Here is a 23072-nt window from a genome sequence, read left to right on the forward strand (position 1 = left end):
CTCAGAGCTCTGCAACTTTCTTATTGTGAAACCCACTCAAGCCTGTCACTTTCATTTCCTTACTAGTATCAAGGAGCTCTTAGCAGTAAGATTAACATTAACATATGTAAAGGAGGTGGGACAGAGCCTAAGGCCTGTGGTAAACATCCAATAAACATGAGCTATTATGATTATCATCAAGTCCTCTACTAGGGAAGAACACGTACCAATACTTCTATATAAAAGAGTCCAGCAACATTTACCTGTTTGTATTTATCAAGGGAGTTATTCTATATTACTGATTTGGGAAAGGAGAAAGTTAGGTATCTGTTTCAATGACACTTTGAGGATTAATGCTGGTTTAACACATTTGTGCTGGGGAAACACTATAGACAAATGTATATTTTATACACAGTTTCATTAACTTTTTCCTTTAAGTATGTGTATGGAAATAAAATTCATATAATATTTCCATGCAACTGGAAAAAAGACAAATTTTAAAATTGCAAACATAAAAATAGAACATCAAATATGGGAAAGAAAACTTTGAAAAGCCTTTCTAAACCATATTTTTATTTATCTATTATTTTGCTTAGAAAAGATAAAGACCTAATAATAGTAGTGCTTAATACATTCATATTTTCTTAGATGTTTGGGTATAGCTCAAGCAGAATGATTGACTCCAATGTACAAGGTTCTAGGTTCCATCCCCAGTGCCACAAAATGAATAACTAAATAAAATAAAAAAGCATAAATAGATGAATCTTTATACTATTTTGTGCTTTTTTAGAATTATTGTTTTGAATTAAACTCACATGAGTTTTCTTCAGATTTCTGGGAGGTAACAGATATCACTAGGTCAAAGGCATTTCTACCCATTAACATGGTTGAAGATTCAATACTAGGCATTTGGGGAAGATAAAAGAAAGTACGTCTTCTGATTTCTTGATTTGATATTCAGAACATAACTAGGAACCTAAGAATATTTTTTGGAATAAAATAAACAGACAAAAAGATATGGCTAGTGTAGAATTTTTACAAGCATTCAGAAGAGACAAGAGAAACAGAAGGCCCAGAGAAAACTACGTTGGGATAGATAAAATGAGAGGCAAGACAAGTAGCCTTGGGCATTTAGAATTAATATAAAAGGCTACTACTGTCAGTTCTGGAGCTGGGAATCAAAACAAAGTACATTATGTAAAAGGTTATTTTCTCAGAGTATTTAGATTCTAAATTAGGGGATTGCTGAGCTAAGCCAAAGAGGACCCATATAATACCTAACTGCCAGAAAATACAATTGAAAACAAACAAGCCAGCTCTATCAACATCCATTGAGTTGTATCAAACAAATATTCTACCACACCTATCTTCATTCCGCTGGGAGGACACTCTGAAGTTTGGAGAGTCTTATCGTTAATGGATTCTCATTGGCCGTGTTGTATAAAAGCCTATAAGAAAGAAAATCACACATTTGTCTGATCTCTCTTAGCTCCAAATTGGCCCTTGCAAAGTTGAAATTACACAAATCAACAATCTTTAGCATTTTTTTTCCTATTCACATTCTCCTTGAATACACGGGTGATGTCGACTTCAAGGATGATTTTTCATTTCATTGTTTTGGTTATGTTTCACAATAATGCCTTATGGTAACTCATCTACCATTAATTCTCTGTTTCATGTGAAGCAAAATCAGTTGTTCACATGGGACTTTACTCAAAATCCTTATAACACTGACCATGGTAATATTAATTTATTAATATACACCTCCGGTAGACTATAAGCTTCTGGAGGTCAAGGACTGCTTTCATTTTATCTCTAGTACTAAGCATGGTGTGTAAAATAAATATCTCAATAAATCAATTCTTCTGATACAGATTGCTTTTGTGAACTTATCAAAGATGGATCCTTTGAAACTTGAACCAAAACAGTACTCCCTAATGAAGTCTAGATGGCTCTATTAGTCTTTAGAAGGTTCTCTATATCCTTTATTGAGTACATTTGGTTTTATAAAATAGAATAAACATCAGAAGTATAAGTCATGAAAAATAATTAAAAAACTAAACTGAGAAATGTTCAGTGTTAGAATTGAATTAGTTAATTAAATCAAATTAATCAAATCACATTTCAAGTGATTTTTCAAGGAAATTCAATATTTTAGATATATGAAAAGTAAAAAAAAACTGCGATAATATATAGTTTATGAAATTAGATGACAGCATGTCAAAATGTCTAATGTCATTTTTACATTCGAATGGCTAAGAGCTCCAGAGATAAATTCAAAATATAAACTAAAAGTTGTCTTACCGGAGTAACAAATTATAATTACTGCTATAAAATAACATTTTGTATATATAGCATGACATCTCACCCTACAAGTTGTTATAAATAATATGATACACATGAATATCAAGATTTTATAAAAACTTGGAAAGGATAAATAACTAAATATAGACATTAAACAAATATAGTTAAGAATAGTACAATAGAACATATCAAGAACAGCTATATTTCTAAGATGTAGACTAGACCAAATAATATAGGATTTTAGAAAGCAATGCTGTTTTTCCAAATCAATCCCAAAAGCCTTATGGAAAACCTCAGGAGATAGACTTAAAATAGGCAAGAACAATAAGAGAGGTTAAAAAAAAAAAAAAAAAAAAAAGACTGTTCAAAGTACATGGCATTGCTTGGCAAAGGACCCAGGAGGAAGTCAGGGACACCCAGCAAAGGAAGGAAACTTGAAATAAACAAAGATTGGCTAAAACCCAGGAGGCAATAAGGGTGTGAAGTGTTTAGAGCTTTTAGATAAAGAGCTTTAGTTCTGAAAGTGACATTGTCCAGTGAGAAGGAAAGCCAGGGTCTTCTCAGGATTTTAAATCTTACAGAGAATAAAGATATCTTTTGGGGGGCAGATGTCACTGGAACTAAAGTTTTTATCATCTAATAATTTTTAAATATGGAAGCTTTAATATAGTGTATTTTTTGTTTTATTACACAACAGTATAATATCATAAGATTCCAAAACGGACACATTTAGATATGGTAATAATATTAGTGTCATTAGAAGAAAACAATAACATTGAATTTCATTACTTGCTAGGTTTTTAGTCATACTGCATCTCATATTATCTGAATGTCTCCCTTTGGTTTCCATGTCTTCTTCCAAGCTAGACTAAAATTCCCAGAAAGTAGGCTTCATCCTTGAACCTAAAGTGATCCTGCGAATTCTACCACTGACATGTAGTTTTAACTATCCTCTTTGTTGTAGCCCCATGAGTAGTGCCCTAATTTTCCTTGTATAGACTCTCACAACAGCCTTTTTACTGGTCTCCAAAATCTTATAATACAGCTATGGAGACATGGAAAAACAAATGGAAACATTTAGATTATATAAGATTCTACAAAACAGAAAATAAAAGTAACTGTTATTTTTTCCTCAAACACTAATATTTCTTTTATACCTTTCCTCCAGCCTCTACCACCTAAACTTACATATTCTGACTCTGAATTATAATTATTAAACTACACACAGTTACATACACAATTGGGGGGAGGTATTAACATAAAACAATGTCATATGTAAATATAGGTTCTTAAGTTTTGTTTTGCCTTTTAAAATTATAGTAGACCACATGGAAATTACAACAAAATTCAAAGTTTTAAGAACACCTGGGGGGCTGGGGATGTGGCTCAAACGGTAGCACGCTCGCCTGGCACGCGTGCGGTCCAGGTTCGATCCTCAGCACCACATACAAACAAAGATGTTGTGTCCGCCGAGAACTAAAAAATAAATATTAAAAAAAAAAAAAAAAAAAGAACACCTGGGGCTGGGGATATAGCTCAGCTGGTAGAGTGCTTGTCTCACATGTATAAGGCCCTGGGTTCAATCCCCAACATACACACACACACACACACACACACACACAAAATAAAACGAAACAAAACAAAAACCCTAAACAGGCTTCACATACACCTAATGAAATATGAAAAAATCCAACTCAAATGTGATGGTTACACAGTGGGAAGAAGAGGGAAACTTCAGATAAGCCAGAAACAATTTGAAAAAAAAAGTTTTTGTTTTTTTTTTTTTTTTTTTGTTTTTAAGTAGGGAGATCTGAGAGACAAAAGGGAAAAGGAGAGCAGTTCTTAAGGGCATAATTGCCTGATAATCCCAGGACTACAGAGAACTAAAACAGAGTAGAGGGCTTAATTCTGAGATGAGAGGACTGAGAGGTCTAAATCACAGGCCAGGAAAAAGAGGCTAAAAGGAAACAAGAACAAAAGACCTGTTTGAGGGGACTAGAAAAAGGACTGGAAACGGTGACAGGAATATTTTATTTTTGTATACTTCAAGATTGGACAAGCCCAGGTCATATTATAACCAGGCAAGGTGAGGAAGGGACATTCTTATAAAGAGATTATTTAAAGCACAGCTTCTTTTTTCAATTTTTTAATTTGTTCTAGTTAGTTATATATGACAGTAGAATGCATTTTGATACATCATACACTGATGGAGTATAACCTCTCATTTGTCTGGTTGTACATGATGCAGAGTTATACCTGTCATATAATCATATATGCACATAGGGAAATAATGTCCAACTCATTTTACTATCCTTCCTATACCCACAAAAGCACAGCTTCTTAAACTTTTAATATGCACACAACATTGTTAAAATATGGATTCTGATTCAGTAAGGCTGGGGTGGAGGCCGAGAGCCCACATTTCTAACAAGCTTCCAGGTGAAGTTTGTAGCTTTGGGTAGCTGACTTACAGTATTTAGACAGGAGCACTTAAAGTATCTTTATAAAATAATCAATGAATTTGTTTCTTCCAGATAGATATCTTCTGTGGGTTTTTCAAAGACTCTAATTATGAAATTATATCCTCTCTTTTACCTTTAGTGGATGAACAAATAGATAATCTGAGATCAAAGGAGAGAATTCAGTGCCCTAATTCAAGCCAATAACATTTGAAAGTATAATCATTGTTACATGTCTGCATCAATAACAAGATAACTACCTGCATTGCTTGCAACACATCTGCACATTGAGTGCCAAGAGAACAAAGACTGTCCAAAATGGTAACCACTAGCCACATGTGACTATTGAGGACTCGAAATATGGACAGTATACCTAACCAATAAATAGTCACACATGACTAGGGAACTACCAGGATAATTAATGGCTGCTAGCATCAACTGGAGGCAACCAGATGTTATTTACCTTCTGACTGAAGTAGTCTTGCTATCAAGGCTTAGATTTAGCTACTAATTTACAAGGAGATCCCAGAGTTCTCTAGACCCTACTCTGACAACTGATGGAATAAGGGATCTTAGATAATGAGAACCATAGGAGGCAGTTGATAACTGTCAAGGAATTTCATTTTCTTTTTTGGATAAACTAAAAGTTGGATTTTCCTGCCAAGTCATCCAAAGTAATATTGAATTGAAAAGAAAGTAATATCCCATCTAGGATTCCTTATCTGAAATATTATATAAAATATTGAAAAAAACCAAAGACACTTAGATATGTAGTCACACACACTTCTGGGCTCTTGAAGATTTCAGCTTCACCCATACCTTTATTTCTGTGTAACCTCTGGTACATAACCTAACCTGTCTGATCATCAGTTCCCAAGTCTCTCTATAAAAGGAGTTGATAATAATACCTACTGGGCAAGGGTGTTAGGAAGGTAAGCTCCTGAAGGGCATTGTAACTCCTAGACAATGGTTAATTATTACTCACAAAAAGGGAAGTCAATGCCATAAAGCAAAATCCAAGAACTGCCTTTTGTTGTCTAAGAATTTTTGTTGTCCTAAATTTGTGTTGTGGGTATATAGCCTTAGAAATCTTTTGTGATGGCTATTTCAATCCTTCCTATTTGTTGTAATGGAATATAGTTTTTGAAGAATGAACATGCCAAAGCCATTTGGGAGAATGATGGTAAGGGAGGAGTGCTTTATTTAGTAGCAGAGGGTCTGGTAAGCATCCTCCCTGCTAAGATTATACGGAGCATAAAGGAAGTCACAGACTGCTCATTTCCCTTGTACTCCTCGTAATCTTGTGGAAACTTCCTGTAAAAGGCAGTTATAGCATTAAAAGTAAACTGATTTCACACTCACCGGATACTAGCAGACCAACAACTGCAGTCCTTAGGGAGAAAAAGAAAATAGCATACTTATCCTTTATACTTTGTATTAGTTTGGAAGAACATGGAAACTCTAGTGATGGAGAAACAGACTCATGCCAGAGGCAAGGAAACTATTTAGAAACATGGTTACCATTTAGTAATTCTACTGAGAGGCAGAGCTCATTAGCCATGAGACTGGTTACACTTAAAAAAAGAAAAATTCATTACACGAACATTAGTATAGCATGAAAATACAGTCCTTTGATAAATAGTTTTCAAATACAAAATTTTAATAACATCTGCTAAGGAATAATGCTAAGGGGAATTTTAGAAATAGAAATGTTCACTTGTATTTTATTAAGAACTTCAATATTGGCATGGTTGTCTCCTATTTAGTGTCCCAAGTGTACAAACATCTGCTGACAGCTAATAGTCCAAGGAACAGTGTGTATGAAATGCTGAACTCTAATAGTATTCTAGTTGCAAGAGGAAGCCATAGGGAACTCCTGGTTCTAGCAGAGTGTCAGGCAAACAGCTTCACTTGTACACATAGAAAAAGATTTGGCATAATATTATACAAAAAGCTCTATTATCTAAAACCACTGCTGAAATGCAGTCTGTCTTCAAGTCACTTATAATTGAACTGGGGAAACGAGCATAAACTAATAAAATGTTAATTAGCAGTATGTGTGAAAGTGTAAACAACAAAGATAAGAGAATCTGAGGTTTTCTTTTTCTTTTTTTTTTTTTTGAGATGGGGTCTCAGGGGTCACGTATTTCCCAGGCTGGTCCAAACTCTTAGGTTTAAGGGATCCTCCTGCCTCAGCCTTGGCCTCTCAAGTGCTGGGACCATAGGCACACACCACTATACCTAATGCTGAATGATAGATTCTGAGTTCAAAAGAAAGATGGTAACTATGGAGTGAGCAGCCTGGGAAGAGAAATTCTTGCATTGCAGAGCCACATACCATCTACCAGTATCACAGTAAGCACAGTGAGGACAGTACATTTTGCTATCCTTGTGAATCCTTGGACTGATACCTATCTGGAATCTAGAGTCCATGTAGGCCTTCTTAACTTTGTTGATATCCTGGCAATTACTTGACAGTCAAGATCTTCTTCCTTTCTCTTTGATCCATGGGTTGCTATTGATCAGCACCTCTAACAAGGGGCTTGGCTAATTCTTATATCTGAGTACAATACTACAGAGAGCCACTGTGAGAACCAGCTACTGTTGATGAGGTTTCTCCCATGGGTTCACCTGAGAAACTACAATCAAGCAAATATAAGTGTTCCCTTCCTTGCTGAAGCCTGATATGACCATAGAGTCCCTCTTGACAAGTATCAACTGAATGGAGTTGGAACTTAAGGTGAAATTATGTTCTATATTTAGCTTCTCACAAACTTATTCATGTCTGGCTGGGTCCACCTTTCTTAGCAGAACTATCTCTCTGTCCTCAAATAGTATCTACATAAGCCTATGATATACCCTGGACTACCCCCTTTTTGTATTTGACTACAATGGAGGCTTTAATTAGGGATGTGTTGGGAGACAGGATGACAAAAATAGTTGCAAAAAAAGGGGGGGGGAGACTATGAAGGACTTAAAAAAGGGTCAAGTACCTGACATATTTCTGAAAAAGAAGATTTGTTGGTCCCAGTATAGACCTACAGATTTCAATCTGTGGGCTGGAGCCTAGAAAATCTGCATTTTAAAGAAATGCTCACAGTGTATTAAATAAAAAAAAAAAAAAAAAAGCTAATCATGAGAAAATTTTGATTATAAAAAATAATAAAGAGAATATGTTTCTCATTAATCTATAGTTAATCTTGTTTCTTTATATCCCTACCTACATTTCTCCCTTTTCACTACACTGAATGATTCTGAAGCAAATCAGATACAATTTTATCTGTGAATATTTGAATATTTATCTTTGAAAGATAAGGACTTAAAAAAACATAATCATGAAGCAAAACTTGAAAAATATTTTATCCTATCAAATTTCCAGATAATGTTCAAAGTCCCCCAGTTGTATCAAATTTTAAAATATTTTTTTCAAATCAGAATCTAAATAAAGTCTCACATATTGCCTTTGATTGCCAGGCACTGGGACAGATCGGTTGTGAGACACCTTGAATTTAGGGCAGCTGCTGACTGAACATCAGCTAGAAGATCCCTAGGCTCTGAGCCTCATTGTAGAATCTTTCTGATTGATCAAAGACTTATACAATTACTAGACCATGGAAATTTTTTAAAAAGTTGGTAAGATCGTCAACAATTGGCTAAGAGGAATGACAAATATGTTGTTAAAAAGGGCACAAAAGTGTCCCAAGAATGGCATGGAGACCACCAAAGGCAGTGAATGGTTTGGTTATTGTGTCTTGGCCATAGGGGTTCAGTACAATCTAAAAAGGGCCAATTTGAGCTGTCAATCACATTTTGACTCTTTAAGTAAGTCATGTGTCTAAAAGTGGCCTACACTGCCTGGCACATGACAACAAAGATGGTTTTCGTATCATCTCCTAAAACTGGTATGGATGATTTCCCTGATGTGCCAGAACAGATGTACATCTTCAAAAGTGAAAATTGCTTTTGCAAATGACCAACTTTCTTTACACTTATCCATTACTGTGATAGTTATCTTATCAATAGCTTCTAAAGACCAGGTCATATGTCTAGCAAGGGGAATACACAAAAGATAAACAGTGAATTATTTGTTGAATGAACACCAATAGTGAATTATTTACATTCAGGACTTTCAGAGCAATTGCCATCATTTTGCCATGGAGCTTATTATCTCTGCTTTACAAAATAATCATAATAGCTAGGATTTCTTGAGTTCTATGAACTCAATCTTTTCTAAGTGTTTTGTGTGTTTCTACTATCTTATTAGAAATCAGTACCTTAGCTTTATGAGTTAGGTACTACTATCTCCATTATACATAGGCAAAGAGTTCAAGCAACTTGCCTAAAAACAGTGATTATAAGTGTTAGGAATTGATTCAAACCAGAGTGCCCAAAGTGTTTAATGGGTATTGGGAGAAGAGGCCCTTATCAACACTCCCAATTACATGTTCTTTGCAAGAACAAATTATAAAAGGCGGGTCTTCCTATCATCTTTCCCCATCACTAACATTGTCCTTCCTTGATGAAGAAGGAAGTCAGTTAAATAAAAAACTCTCAGAAACCAATAGGATGATTTTGGGGCATACTGACTGCTTTCAGTTCTTCCGTTCATTCTTCAAACATTTACTAAGTGCTACCATATGCAAAACACTATTAATAGGTTAGTATGCACACTCATCCAGAGAACAATCCTGAAGCTTCCAGAGACAGAGGAGAAGTGTTGGTTTGTTTGGGAAGTTCTCTCACTTTTTTCTTCCTCAGGAATTATTCTACTCCTCAAACTGCCTGGAGCAGCAAGTCTCATTCTCAGGCCACAGAAACCTGAGAATGAAGTGAAAAGCATTGCGCACAGAGCTAGGCTGACGCCTGGAGTGATGCGTCAGGAACTTAGGAGCGTTTGGGTTTCCGTCCTCCAGGCTGCAGCATGTATAGGCTGGCTTTCTAGGTAGAGAAAAGATAATAGAATTTGCAGAATTAGGAGCGTGAGTCCTCAGTAGGACAGACACTAGGCTCCAGCTCACAATCCCAGTAGGTTTCTTTGCAAAAACCTTTTGAAATAAATGCATACATTGTCCTCTGACAATGCAAACGTGACAGCTGCCTATCCAATAAGCGTTCCACCTCCTTTCAGAGCAGTTGGTGCTACAGAGGCATCTCCTGCGCTACAGTTATGCAACCTCACTCGCAGCGGGAGTTATTTCCTGTGCTTCTGGATGCGCCAGATTCATGTAACACGCCTACCCTGGGTTTCAATGGAAGTCATTCTCCATTAACAACCACTCTGGCTTTCGGAGATGAATGCCCTGCACGGCATATCTCTTGCGCAGTAAGAATCAGGCAGTGAGCTATTAAAACACCCTCCCTCTCCCCACCCCCCTCACGTTCTCTCTCTTCTTGTGCATGAAGCTAGGGGACTGCAGCAATGCAACCTTAGGGACAGCAGGAGGAGCTGTCTTTGCAGTCCCAGCCCGTAACCCCCACTAACTAACGATGAACTCAAGCCAGTTCCATTCTTCGTTCTGCAAGACACACACACACACACACACACACACACACACACAAACAGCAGAACACAGCACCATCCAGATTTGCTCCTTGAGCACACTGTCTTTGTAGCTAATTTGTTCAAGCAACCCAAATATTCCAAGCAGAGTAACGAGGGGTAACGCACCGCAACAATGCAACCTCCCAAGCAGCTCCCCTAGCAGCTCACACCCCCGCCCCCTTTCGCAGCGTGCCAAGAGTTTGGAGCGCGCGCACGCACACCAAGCGCGGTGCAGTGACATATCCCTCCGCCTCCCTCCCCCTTTCCCCGCTCAAGTGGCTCGACAACGATTTGGGAAATGAAGGGAGGAGGGAACTACTTTCCTGAAACTTGCTATGCTGCACACGACTTCGAGTTGCAGTGATTCGTCCGGGGGCTGCAGTTTTTAGTCCTCCCACCCACAGCCCGCCACGGCCGGGGCACCCCCCGCTTGGCAGCCCCACCCCGCGTCCGCTCTGGCCCCCGGGGGAAGCAGGCGGCCGAGAGAAGTCGCGAGGGACTACTTCTCCTCCTTCTCCCGCGGGCGCCCCCGGTTCGGGCAGCGGCGGCGGCGGAAGGAGCGGGCGGCGTGAGCGCTTCCGCGGCCCCCCTCGCAGCTCCCCTCTGGCGGGCGAGAGGAGCTGGCCCGCGGAGCGGTAGGTGGGGACCTGCGGCCGCTCTCCTCTGCCGCGGCTTCTCGGGACCCTGTATCTACGAGCTCGCCCGCTCTTCTCCGGCTCGGGTGTGAGCAACCAGCTCGTCTGCCCCTCGCCTCTCACGCTCCTCGCCGCCCTTGCCTCCCCCTTCAGGAGGAGTCCGGGCTGGAGCGTGTCTGGAGGAATCCGCCGCCGCGGGCCCCCTTGTCCGGTTCCGCTCGTGCCTGAGGGCCGACCCCAGCGCCGCCGGTGGCTGAGCGGGCAGCCGGCGGCGGGGCGGGAGATGGTGGGGTGGGCTCCGGCAGGACCGCGCCGCCGCCGCCCGGAGCCTGGGCTTGGCACCCCCCCGCCGGCCCCCACCGAGCGGAGCTCTGCTTCCTCCTCGCCGCATCCCTGAGGGAAGCGCCGCCTCTGCTCCCGGCTTCTCCGCCCGCCCGCTTCTTCCTGGCCGGACCGACCCCGCGGCGCTCCACCCCAGTGGCTGGAGGAGCAGCTCTCCAGCCAGCCTTTGCAGCCCCTCTTCCATTTTCCCTTTTCCACCCGGCCTCTCAGGATCTCCCTGGCCGCGCGCTGAGGCGAGGGAAGAGGCTGGGGTCGCCACGGCAAAGATTCCTGCTGCCACCCCCCTGCGGGGGTGGCCGGGGTTCCCGGCTGGGGGGGCACCGTTCTGGGTGAGGCATCCACCATGGTGAGGCCCCTGAGCCGCTGCCCCCGCGCCCCCCCGGCCGCCGCTGCCTGCTGCCCCTCGGTGCTGCTGCTACTACCCCGCCTGCTGTTGCTCCTCCATCTCCGGATCGGATCACGGTGAGGGAAAGATGAGCGAGGAGACGGCGACTTCTGACAACGAGTAAGCGCCTCATTGATCTTGATTGCTAACTCCCCTCCCCCAGTTCTCCCTCGGCACTTCCCCAGACTTGGTGGAGACTTGGGTGCCGGAAAACTGGCAGCCCTGGAGAGTTGGTGCATCTTGTGTTGGAGATAACCTATTTTTGGGGCCATTTTATTTAATGGCAGCAACCCCCTCCATCTCTTAGATTTAGTTGCTCTCTGCCTGGGAAGGGTATTAAGTGAAGAAGTGGGTTGGCAATTGTTGATGGAGAACTGTGGATGGATAGAAGTGGAATAGAAATTGCCCCTCTGCCTCGAAGACCCTAGCCTTGTCCTTCTTTGCTCTGTCATGCCAGGCAACATACCTTGGATATCCATCCTTCTTCCTTTATAGCTATTTCACTTGGAAACTAATGTGTGGGAGCACCTCCTGCAGCAAACTGCTTTTGAATCTTAATTCGATGAGTCAGTGACTCTTAAATACCGATTAAGCCTTTGTCTTCCCCCTTCGTCTCTCCTTTTAAACTTATGACCTGTAAGATTCTTGTAAAAAATAGGGTTAGGGAAACATTTTTGAAATTTAATAGGATTAAGGACACCTGGAGTGTGGGAGATGTTGACCTATCGTGTTTACCTTTGTAAATATTGGATGTGTCTTCTCGTAAAGAACTCAGAATTAAGAATTTTGAGTGCTGGTTTCTACTTTTCCGGCTATGTTAAGACACATCAATTACGTTGATTTAACAGAATTTCATAATGCTTGAACATGTTGGTGACTTCATCAACTTCTAGAGTATTCCAGTTTTAAGTTTTTGCTTATTTGGGCTGTCCTTATGTTTTCCAAACGAAATAGTTTGCCTGTTAAATATTTTGTTTCATCATAGGAGCTGCCTGGGGGAATAATGCTGTGGTGGTAGTAGTTTCCTACGGAGAATGGATTTAATTCTGTGCAGAATATTAGTATCCGTTTTCTTGTAGTTGAGTTTTTGTTTATCTTTGGAGGGTTAGAAAGAGTTAAGTGAGTTAGGACTAGTTCTTAGGATGCGTTCCTTTAAACAAAGTGCATTCCTCAAGTCAGACCTTTTGAGGAACTTTTAAAGTCCGGTGCCGAGGCCAGTTTGACATGAAATAACTACAGAAATGACAAGCAGTATTCCCCCTCCTAAAAAAACGCAAACAAACAAACAAACAAAAAAACAAAACCACCCTTCTGATGAGCGGGTGTAGAAGGAGGTAATTGCTGCAGTGTCAGCGCAGTCTGGAAGCAGAAGTGGCCGCCATGTTCTCTCTCTTTTTGTGAATCGCCCTCATTTGCATAACACACTCTTCATTCATAAAAAAATAATTAAACATCCATCACCTTGGACACCTTGAAAGAATTTCCCAAGAAAAAATTCGAAGCTTCTTTGTCTGTATGTATATTTTTGAATTCAGGAAGTAAGGAGAACTTGAAGTTTTAGATTAAATTTAGAAACATAACGCACACACAAACAACTACCCCAGTTCTCAGAATGTTGACACAGTTATGTGGGAAATATCAGTTCTGGGAGGTGCTGGGATCACGTGATTGCCTCCATTCATAAAATACCTGGCTGTCCATTCACAGTGCAGAACAGTGTCTCACTGCCTTCCGCAGATTAGACCTACTTTGAGGGAGATCAAGAAGTCTGTCTTAGTGCTTAGTTAGGAGAAAAACTGCTGAAAAGCTGTACGGAATAACGGTAACTTTTGGTATTTTTTGAGTAGCTGGGATCAAAATGCTTAAGTTTCTATTTTAGAAATGGGAAAAGACTTCCTGTCAATTTTTGTTTTAAAGTGTTGAATATCTCCTTGTGGCTGCAGCTGATAGAAAAACAAATGGTGGAATTTGAATTTGACACAAGTGTAAAATAGATTGTTTCTAAATGGGCCCTTTTTTTAAAAAAAATACTTATAGATAAACCCGGAGTACAAATGTCTGTGTAAAGCACTGGATGATACATACCCCAGTTACAATAAGATGAGAGATGAGAAAATATTTTAAGAGGTTTATAATTATCAAGATGTTGATTTTTTGAAATACTGAACTTCATTGGTATGATTACTTTTTTCTTTTTAATTCTAAATGTGCTTAGTATGGGACCACTTGGAAATTACCTTACTCATCTAGACTCAAAATTCAGTTTTCTCAAATGTATCCTGCTTTATTGTAAATTATTCTCTACAAACTATATAATACTGTTAAATATTTATTTGGTATTAATATTTTGGTATGAGATGTTAACTCTTTATGGGGAAAAATCTTGGTTTCATTTTTGAAAACTATAATAGAAAGTGATGTTCATCTGGTAATAAATTATGCTTGAGCTGACATTGTTTGCTTGTGCATTAGCTAAACCACAAAGAGTGAACTTCTTTGGAATGTAGCTTTTAATCTGATAATTTATGTCTCATCTTTAATATATGAAGTAATGTTTTCATGAAAATTTATTATTTATAATCACATGAAGAAATAAAAGAGATATTACAGCACAAGCTCTTAATGTCTTAGCATAGTTTAAAACTGTACTGCAATAAGGATTTTATTTGGGCTTTTTACTCATATTCTTTTTTAAAGCCACAGTTCATAGGGATTTAATTACATCAAAGAGTGTTCTTAACCCTAGTCATTTTTTTTTTTTAAACCTGATTTCAACAGTATATTTTTGAGGGACACAATTCACTTTAAAAGAAGTGGAAATCACCCATTTCTTGGGATATTAACTTTTTCTAGATAGCTTTTGTGTTAAAATCCAGTAAGGCCTCTAGAGGTCTTAGTGTGAAGTCTTATTATTTGACTTTAGAGTTCTGTGTAGAGAAAAAGATAACTCTTAGAGGATGGTTGTGAATATGTGTTTAAGAATTAGTGAAGAATCTGTTTAAGATTTTGCCTTAAACAGTAAACAAGCTAAATGAGGAAGAAAGGAATTTGAATAGCATAAAACATTTGTATCTCAATCTTTCAAATTTGGGTTTAAAATTCTTAACTTTTGAAAATAGGGTAAAATGCTTTCTGTTGTAAATAAATGAAGGAATTAGCTAAACATGATTTTTTTGTCTGTAACCTTTTTGTCTTACAGAAATTATTAATATTCCAGACAAATGCTTCCATAAAACCATGTGTGTGATTGAATAGAATTTAAGTAGAATTGTAAATATTTAGAGGCAAATTATGTGATACTAAGGGTCTTTGTCCTTTGCTGGTGAGTGAATATAATACTGCATATCCTCTGCCATTTTGGCAAAGTCTTGAAAAGTGAAATAGCTGAAATATTAAACATTTTATTTAGTATGCTCTCATTAGCCAGACATACTTACTATGTCAGTACTAGGTTTTGTAATGGCAAATTGGGATTATATAAGATATTAAAACTAGGTTAACTAGAATTAGGTCACTTGTGATAAACTTGGTGTAATCTGGGTTAGAACCTTTTTATTTCATAAATAAAACACATTTTTATGATTATATTATTTGATGCCTTATTAAAAATGTACCTTGTGATGGATTATTCTGAGGATGTATGTGAAAATATATATATATATATTCAAGATATATTCACCTACATATATCTTTATGTGTATATGTGCATGCATATATACATGTGTAATTGGAAAGCTCTCTAGATATGAACAGAAGCATTGGAGAGCTGTATAATATTGTCAAGTAATGTTTATAAATATAGATGTAGTGTATACATAATATAAACATTTGCTTAGAATGTTTGAGTTAAATGAGCTAAATGACTGCCTAATTGCTTCAGCTTTATTTCCTTCTGCTTTCTGACCTAAAACTTTATGACCTTGAATTGTATTTTTTTAAATACAGCATGCCAGCACACCTAAAATAATCTCTCCCCTGAAGAAATTTTCTCTTAACTTTTGGTATGAGATGTTAACTCAAATCAAAAGATTTTCTCATTTATGCTTTACTGCTCCTCCAAAATTCCCTCCTTATGTATTGTCTTGTACCTAATACATATTTATATTAGGGTTTTTTACAAATCACATAATAAGAAATCATTTGCTTATTTCTATGTCCCCTTTTACATAATCCCTTGCTTTCATTTGTATGACTAGCACAATTCTTGGTAATAGATGCTTAATAAATAGGTTGAATTAATGTAGTCATACTACCTTGTATTTGTTTCTTGTGAATTTATGCATTTGAGAGCATTAACTGTGTTAGAAAAATAGGTTGAAAATTATGAGAAAAGTAAATCAATATATTATCCTTATTCTTTTTATTTTAAGTCAGAATTTGCCTCATTTTTTATTTCAGTAAATATGAGAAATAACTTAGTTCAGGCCTAAACCTATCCAGGTACTGTTGGAATATTTGAATGTACTTAGCCTCTGAGCTTTGTGATATATCTGAAGAACCACGTCATCAGCAAGGAGTGGTAGATGTTTGTCTTTTTTAACATATGAATATATCTCTGGCTTGGATCACTTTAAGTTCTTTAAATCTGATCTTCTCCCCCCAGCTCCTCCAAGGTGCCAATTATGAGAAAGTGACTAGGAATAAAGAATTAGAAATTGAACTGGAAAGGATAAAACATACAGATTTCTTAGTTTTATGGTGTACCTCTTGGTTTTTACATAAAAATGGAGAACTTTGTACTGCTTATTCAAAAAAAAATATATAACTTCTACCCATGGTTGAGATGAATAAGTGAGCAGAAGGCTCTTGAACTTAAATGCCAACTTGAATAGTTTTATAAGGAATTACAGCGTACCGGTCTTCATTCTTCAATGACCACAAAGTACCAAAAATAATACTTCTCACTTGGTCATTTATTCAAATTATATTGATCTAACACTAAGGAATAATCGTATGTTTATTTAGTTTAAGAAGTTAACATAGATAATGAGTTTTATTATTATTTAATATTTAGATTTAATTCTTCACTGTGACACGTGGTGTCAGGAGCTGCATCTCAGTCCAAAAACAAAGTCATTACAAATCTGTGAGATCTTGTTTTTGTAACATGGAATGGAAAACTGGGTTTTTGTCAAAACAGTACACTAATAATGGATCTTAAGCCAAGGTGTTAAATGACTGTAGACAAAGGTTCTTAAAATTCAGAGTATTTGTGGGCTTCAATGGGAAAAAGTGACATTTTAATTAATATCAAGATTTGTTTATATTCATAAATGAAGAAAATGCTGACAAGCCATAGTGTAGTAGAGATACTTATGATAGCAAATATTAGTTTCCTAGGGCTTCCTTAACAAAGCCCCACAGACTTTTTTTTAATAACAAAAGAAATTTATTGCCTCACAATTCTTGAGGGTAAAAGTCCAAAATCAAGTGTTGGTTGTACTATGTTCCCATGTTCCCTCTGAAAAGGGGAGTTGGGGGAGGGGGTGCAGCAATCACACACACACACACACACACACACACACACACACCCCACATGCCACTCCTTCCTTGCTTCTTGGTGGTTGCTGAGAATCCTTGTCATTCAGTGGCTTGCAGCTACATAACCTCAGTCTCTGCCTACATCATCATATGTCCTTTTTCCAGTGTGTCTCTATTTTCATCTGATCTTATAAGGATACCAATCATTGGATTAGGAGCCAACCTTACTTCAGAATGACTTCATCTTAATTAATAGATCTGTAACAACCTTGTTTCTAAGTAAGGTCATATTCTAAGGTATTGGAGATTAGGGACTTCAACAGTACATTTTTGAGGGACATAATTCATCCCATAATACCCACAGAAATTACAGATTTTTTCTTACAGCATAATTTCTGTTCAGTTGTTACAGCTATCCTGACAAATATTTATAGTCATCACACTACCTTGAAATTATGCTAGTTATTAAAACCATTGCTATATCTTATGTTAAATGTGTTAAGGAACCACCTTATTACTATATAAAAATGAAAAATACTTAGGTCTTCAACATTGATCTGAGAACGGGACCATAGGCTTCATTGTACTGCAGAAAGTTCATTATACACAAGATTAAAATCTTACAGACTATATGGAGGCTCTAAAAGTTGAAATTAAAGATGGAGATATAAAATATAAAGATTGAGAAATATGTAGGAGATGATGAACAATGCAATAAATATATAGCTAATTCCCTAAGAATAGAGATGAGGAGAGTGAATATTTAGAGATATTGGTTATGCATTTTCAAAAACTAAAAAGATCAAACCCAATTCAGTGAACTAAATATAAAACAAAATCTCACAGGGTTTATTTTGAGAATGCTGGATAAACATGAAAAAATCAGTTTATCACATCTGAAGATTAGAGGAGAGAAATGATAATATGATCTTAATAAATGTCAGAAATGTAATATTGTCTAATTTCTCCCCATAGGAAATGTTCATAAGTATGGATATATTTTTCTGCTCTTTAGAAATCTAGATTTTTAATTTTTCTGATTTAACTTGAGTATTGGATTTGATCAATTTTAGGGTTTCTTTTAGTTCTAGAATCCCAATTTTTTTCATACTTCTGAAATTCTTTTTTACTAGATCATATCAGTTACTCATAAATGTAGGATTGACTACTGGAAACTGAAATTTTAAAATTATCTTGCAGAGTGTTAGGGAACAAAGAATAAGCTTTAGTAAACTCAAGAATAATTGGAAATTTCTGTCCATAAGTTTAGTAATTTTATTTTCAAATATTACTTTAGTGTAAATGAATGCTATTATGACTTAGAATGTGGAATGTAATTATTTTCCTGGTAGTATTTAGTGATACTATTACATATGATTAGATGTCTTGCTTGGAGAGTACACATGATTATAAAATGTTTTTGCAAATGCATAGTATTTGTTAATGTCTTCTCTTTAGGATTATTGTAGTAATACCAAAAATTTAGATGAAATTTAATGAGTTATGACTTTTCTGGACCTTTTTTTTTTTTTTTTTTAACCTTAACTTTTACCACATTAGAATGTTACATTAACTTCAACACAAAGTCACCATAACTTTTTTGTTTGTTTGTTTGTTTTTACTAGCTTATTGTGTTATTTTTGAAACTGAGATTGGATTAGGAATCAGTTCTGGGTTTTTCTTCTTGATATGTAACAACATTTTAGTTACTGGAATACAAACATACATCATACATGTATGTATACGTATTTCTTATGCATTAAGGTAAACAGATTTGAACAGACAAAAATGATTTTTTTTCTTTAAGGATTTCAATTTAATGACATTTGAGTACTTCCCAGCAGTTGACTTTTTCAACTCTGGAGATATAAAGATAAGTAAACTTTTAACTCTTTCACAATTCTCTAAGGAAGATAGATTCTTCAGAAATGTGATGAGCATTCTGCTTATGAAGTTCTTCAAGACTCACGGGGAGGCGATTCTGTCTGGGGGTAGATAGCCTTGGAGGGAATGTGTGAAGAAAGACTTCAGGATAGAGGTAGCATTTTCTTTTTTTTTTTTTTAAAGAATCTCAATTTTGCTCTCTTTATCCTTATATCTCGTTATTGCCCTTAAGAATATTTTGTCTATTTTTTTTTAAGAGAGAGAGAGAGAGAGAGCGAGAGAGAGAGAATTTTAATATTTATTTTTTAGTTATCGGCGGACACAACATCTTTATTTTGTATGTGGTGCTGAGGATCGAACCCGGGCCGCACACATGCCAGGCAAGCGCGCTACCGCTTGAGCCACATCCCCAGCCCAGAGGTAGCATTTTAGGAGTCATTGATGGATAAGGGCATGGAAAGCAGAAAGGGCATTCCAACCAAGAAGTGGTGGGGGGCTAGCATAGAATGAGAAAAGGAAAAAGGAGAAAAGCAATAGTTTTTTTGATACTTTTGTTTGGAGGAGTTGTGAGGGAGTAAGTATTGGGGGACAAAATTGTTAATAGTTTAGATTTGTGCTTAATTGTATATCAGCAGTCTTGGGGCAAAGAGAGGTGACTGAACCTGTAACATAAAGCAAATTTATTTAACTGGTCTGTAATGTCATACATTTTGAACAGAATTTTCATTAATTTTTCAGATGAAGCACTGAAGAGTTCAAAGAAAATTTTTTCTTCAAAATACTCTCCCAGCACCACAACCCTCTTTAGTCAGTAAGGATACTTAATGAGAAGCACTAGAGGTTTTAGTAATGTAGGCAGCAACAGGGAGTCATTATTTTAAGTGAGAGAGTAATAGCAAATTTGTGTGGAAAGCAAACAAAACAAATAAATAGACTCACCAACGCCTGAAGTAGTAAAGTATTTGGAAGTATTTGAGATGAATTTGAGGGGCAATTCAGATGTTTAATACATAGGATTACTTGATTGGATGTAAAGAAAGGAATAGGAAAAATGTGGAATCATCTTAAATAAGGTGAAAATATTGGCAGAATAGGTTTTTTTTAATATTTATTTTTTAGTTATATGTGGGCACAGTGTCTTTGTTTTATTTTTATGTGGTGCTGAGGATCGAACCCAGTGCCTCATGCATGCCAGGCAAGCACGCTACCACTTGAACCACATCCCCAGCTCCCAGAATAGATTTTTAATAGGGAAAAAAAGTCCAGTTTTGAACTTTAAAGTCTGAATGCTCGCTAGGTATCAAGGTAGAGAATGTCTCATAATGTGTTATAATTATAGGTTTAGTTTCCAAAGAGAAGTTTTAAGAGAGCAGAGTTAGAGGTGATATCTTAGACTGATGTAATAGTTGAATTCAATGCAAAATTGTCCATGGAAAATATGAAGTATGGGAAAATGAGTAGTGAGAAGCATCAATTTTAAGGGAAAGGAGAAGAAAGAAGAAGAACCGAAAGATAGAAAGTGTTTTAGAAGCCAAGGGTTAAAGGAATCCAAAGAAGGCCACCAGTGTTTGGATATTGCAGAAAGACTGGTGATACCCAAAAGAAGGATTTAATGTTAGGATGTCACTGACGTACTTTGTGGGAGTAGTAGTGGAAGCAAAAATCAGTTATTGCTGTAGATTGAAGAGAAAATGAGAATTGATCAACTGGTGAAGGCAAAGAGTAGATAGTACTCATTCAGAGGAGGAGTTGAGATTATTTGTTGACTGAGGTGATGTCAACAGTGGAGAGGAAGAGGGCAAAAAAAATTAAAACGACTAATAATGAGCAAGGCCCAGGAAAGAGGAGTCTCAAACTGTCTTACTACTTGGACAATGTTTGATTTAATCTTTATAAGGACTGTGAATTAAGTATTATTCATAGTTAATAGATTAGATAACTTAAACTCATGAGAGCTTTAGTAACTTTTCTACAGTTACACAAAGGAGTAAGTTGTAGAATTGATATTGGAATTGCATAGTATGAGCAGGGCAATGTGGCACACACCTGTAATCCCAGCAGCTCAGGAGACTAAGGTAGGAGGATCTCAGATTCAAGGCTAGCCTTGGCAATTTAGTGAGACTCTATCTCAAAATAATCTGGGGATGTAGTTCAGTCAGTGGTAGAATGGCCTTGGGTTTTGTACCATGCCAAAAAAAAAAAAAAAAAAAATAGAATCACATTGTATCTGTATCATACTGTATTCCACACACCTAATAAGCTATGTTTTTTTTTTTTTTTTTTTTTTTTTTTTAAAGAGAGAGAGAATTTTTTTTTTTAATATTTATTTTTTAGTTTTCAGTGGACACAACATCTTTGTTTGTATGTGGTGCTGAGGATCGAACCCGGGCCGCACACATGCCGGGCAAGCGCGCTACAGCTTGAGCCACATCCCCAGCCCAAATAAGCTATATTTTTAAGATATGCTTGAAGTGATAGATAGGCATGTAGAACTTATGACTGTATTGAAGGTTTAGTAAAGTTACAGTGCATGTGTATTGCAAGTGGGAGAAATTGAAAGATAAAGAAATTTTTGATCAGAGAACAAGTTCTCTAGAGTGACTTGAGGGAAGATTAAAAAGTAGAAAGAGAGATGAAGGTTATTGGAGTAGAGAAGCCAGGATCTGCTAGTGTGTTTTTTAAAAAGTCAATTATACAAGTGTTAAAGTTGCTGGAGTGGCATCAGAAATTGAGGAGGAGAGGTACTCTGAGCCAGTGGCAGCATGTTTGAGTGAGTGTAGGTTGAGTGACTTAGAGTAGAAATATAAATGTTGCCATCTGTCTCTACAATTTAAAGAGGCAGGAGTAAGAATTTTGGAATCGGAAGTTGAAGAGAACGGTGTTGGTGGTGAAAGAGGTGTTGAAAGTATGTAGTTTTTGTGAACTTCATTCTTAATGGGGTTAGAGCAGCCCTTTCAAAAGAAAATTTAGTAATTTAATTTCTACAGTTAACCTGTAGTTCACAATTAACATGATCCTGGAGTTAACTGCTGATGTTAGCATTAAAACTTTGGCAAATTGTATAACCTGTCCTTGTGTTTGATTCTCCAACTGTAAAACTAGGATAATATGTGCCTACTTCATAGGGATTTTAAGACAAATGTAAACTCTTCTCCCCAATAATATTTTTTTTCCATTGGAGATAAAAGAATATTAAAAAGAACTTTTAGTTCTTCAAAAGAGTGGTACTGTGTTCATGAAATAATTAGTGCTCATTTTCATTTAGTCTGAAGGTGGGGTTACTTTTTTTTTTTTTTTAAAGGATTATAGCCTGTTTGAAAAACTGATTTCAGTTTAAATGTTAGAAAACAGCTCTTCACAAAAACTTAAAATCTAAAAGTTCCAGTAAACAAAAAAGTAGCTACTAATCTGTACTGTGAATGTTTTCTTCCATGTTCTCATCAGACAGTGCAAAATTAGGTAGATAGGATTAGCGTTGGGCAGGACATTGAGACAATGACTTCATTCTGTACATCTCGTTTTTGTCTTATTTGTCTTTAATTCACCTTGAAGTTTGTATAGCAGGCTAGATTTTATGTCTTCTTAACTCATCTTTTTTAAAGAAAATCCTTACATATTCTTTTTTTATGTACCTTTATTTCACTTATTTATTTTTATGTGGTGCTATGGAATGAACCCAGGGTCTCGCACATGCGAGGCGAGCACTCTACTGCTAAGCCACCACCCCAACCCCTTCTTAACTCATCTTAGGGTTAAAGATTTAATGTCTGTTAACAACATAGAGAAAAGGACCAAAAGAATATTTTGACCTTAGTCTTTCTATAACTGCTAAATTCACATTTTGTGTCTTATAAATAAAATTTTATTTATATGTATATGCATTATACTTTATTTGCTGGGTGGGATTTTAATACTTTTTAAAAATCAGTTTCTTCACTAACAAGCATTTTGAAATGAATAATTTGTAATTCTATGATAATTAGCCCAATTGGGTTAGGATTTAATATAAGAGGTTAAGATGTGTTATTCTATGACATATAGATGGTCCATATAGCCTAGAA

The 23072-nt window shown here is 37.0% G+C and overlaps 1 protein-coding gene across 1 annotated transcript in view; it reads left to right on the forward strand.

Annotated features, from left to right (window-relative positions):
• Positions 1–11150: 11150 nt before the first annotated feature.
• The window catches only part of Spred1 (sprouty related EVH1 domain containing 1), a 96519-nt gene continuing 84597 nt past the window's right edge, over positions 11151–23072 (forward strand). Inside the window, exon 1 of the mRNA XM_076850536.1 lies at positions 11151–11766. Within this exon, the coding sequence (XP_076706651.1) occupies positions 11735–11766 (32 nt within the window). The 5' untranslated portion in view covers positions 11151–11734. The remainder of the gene's footprint in view (positions 11767–23072) is intronic.

The sequence above is a fragment of the Callospermophilus lateralis genome, chromosome 3 (genome assembly GCF_048772815.1).
Source record: "Callospermophilus lateralis isolate mCalLat2 chromosome 3, mCalLat2.hap1, whole genome shotgun sequence".
NCBI lineage: Eukaryota > Metazoa > Chordata > Mammalia > Rodentia > Sciuridae > Callospermophilus > Callospermophilus lateralis.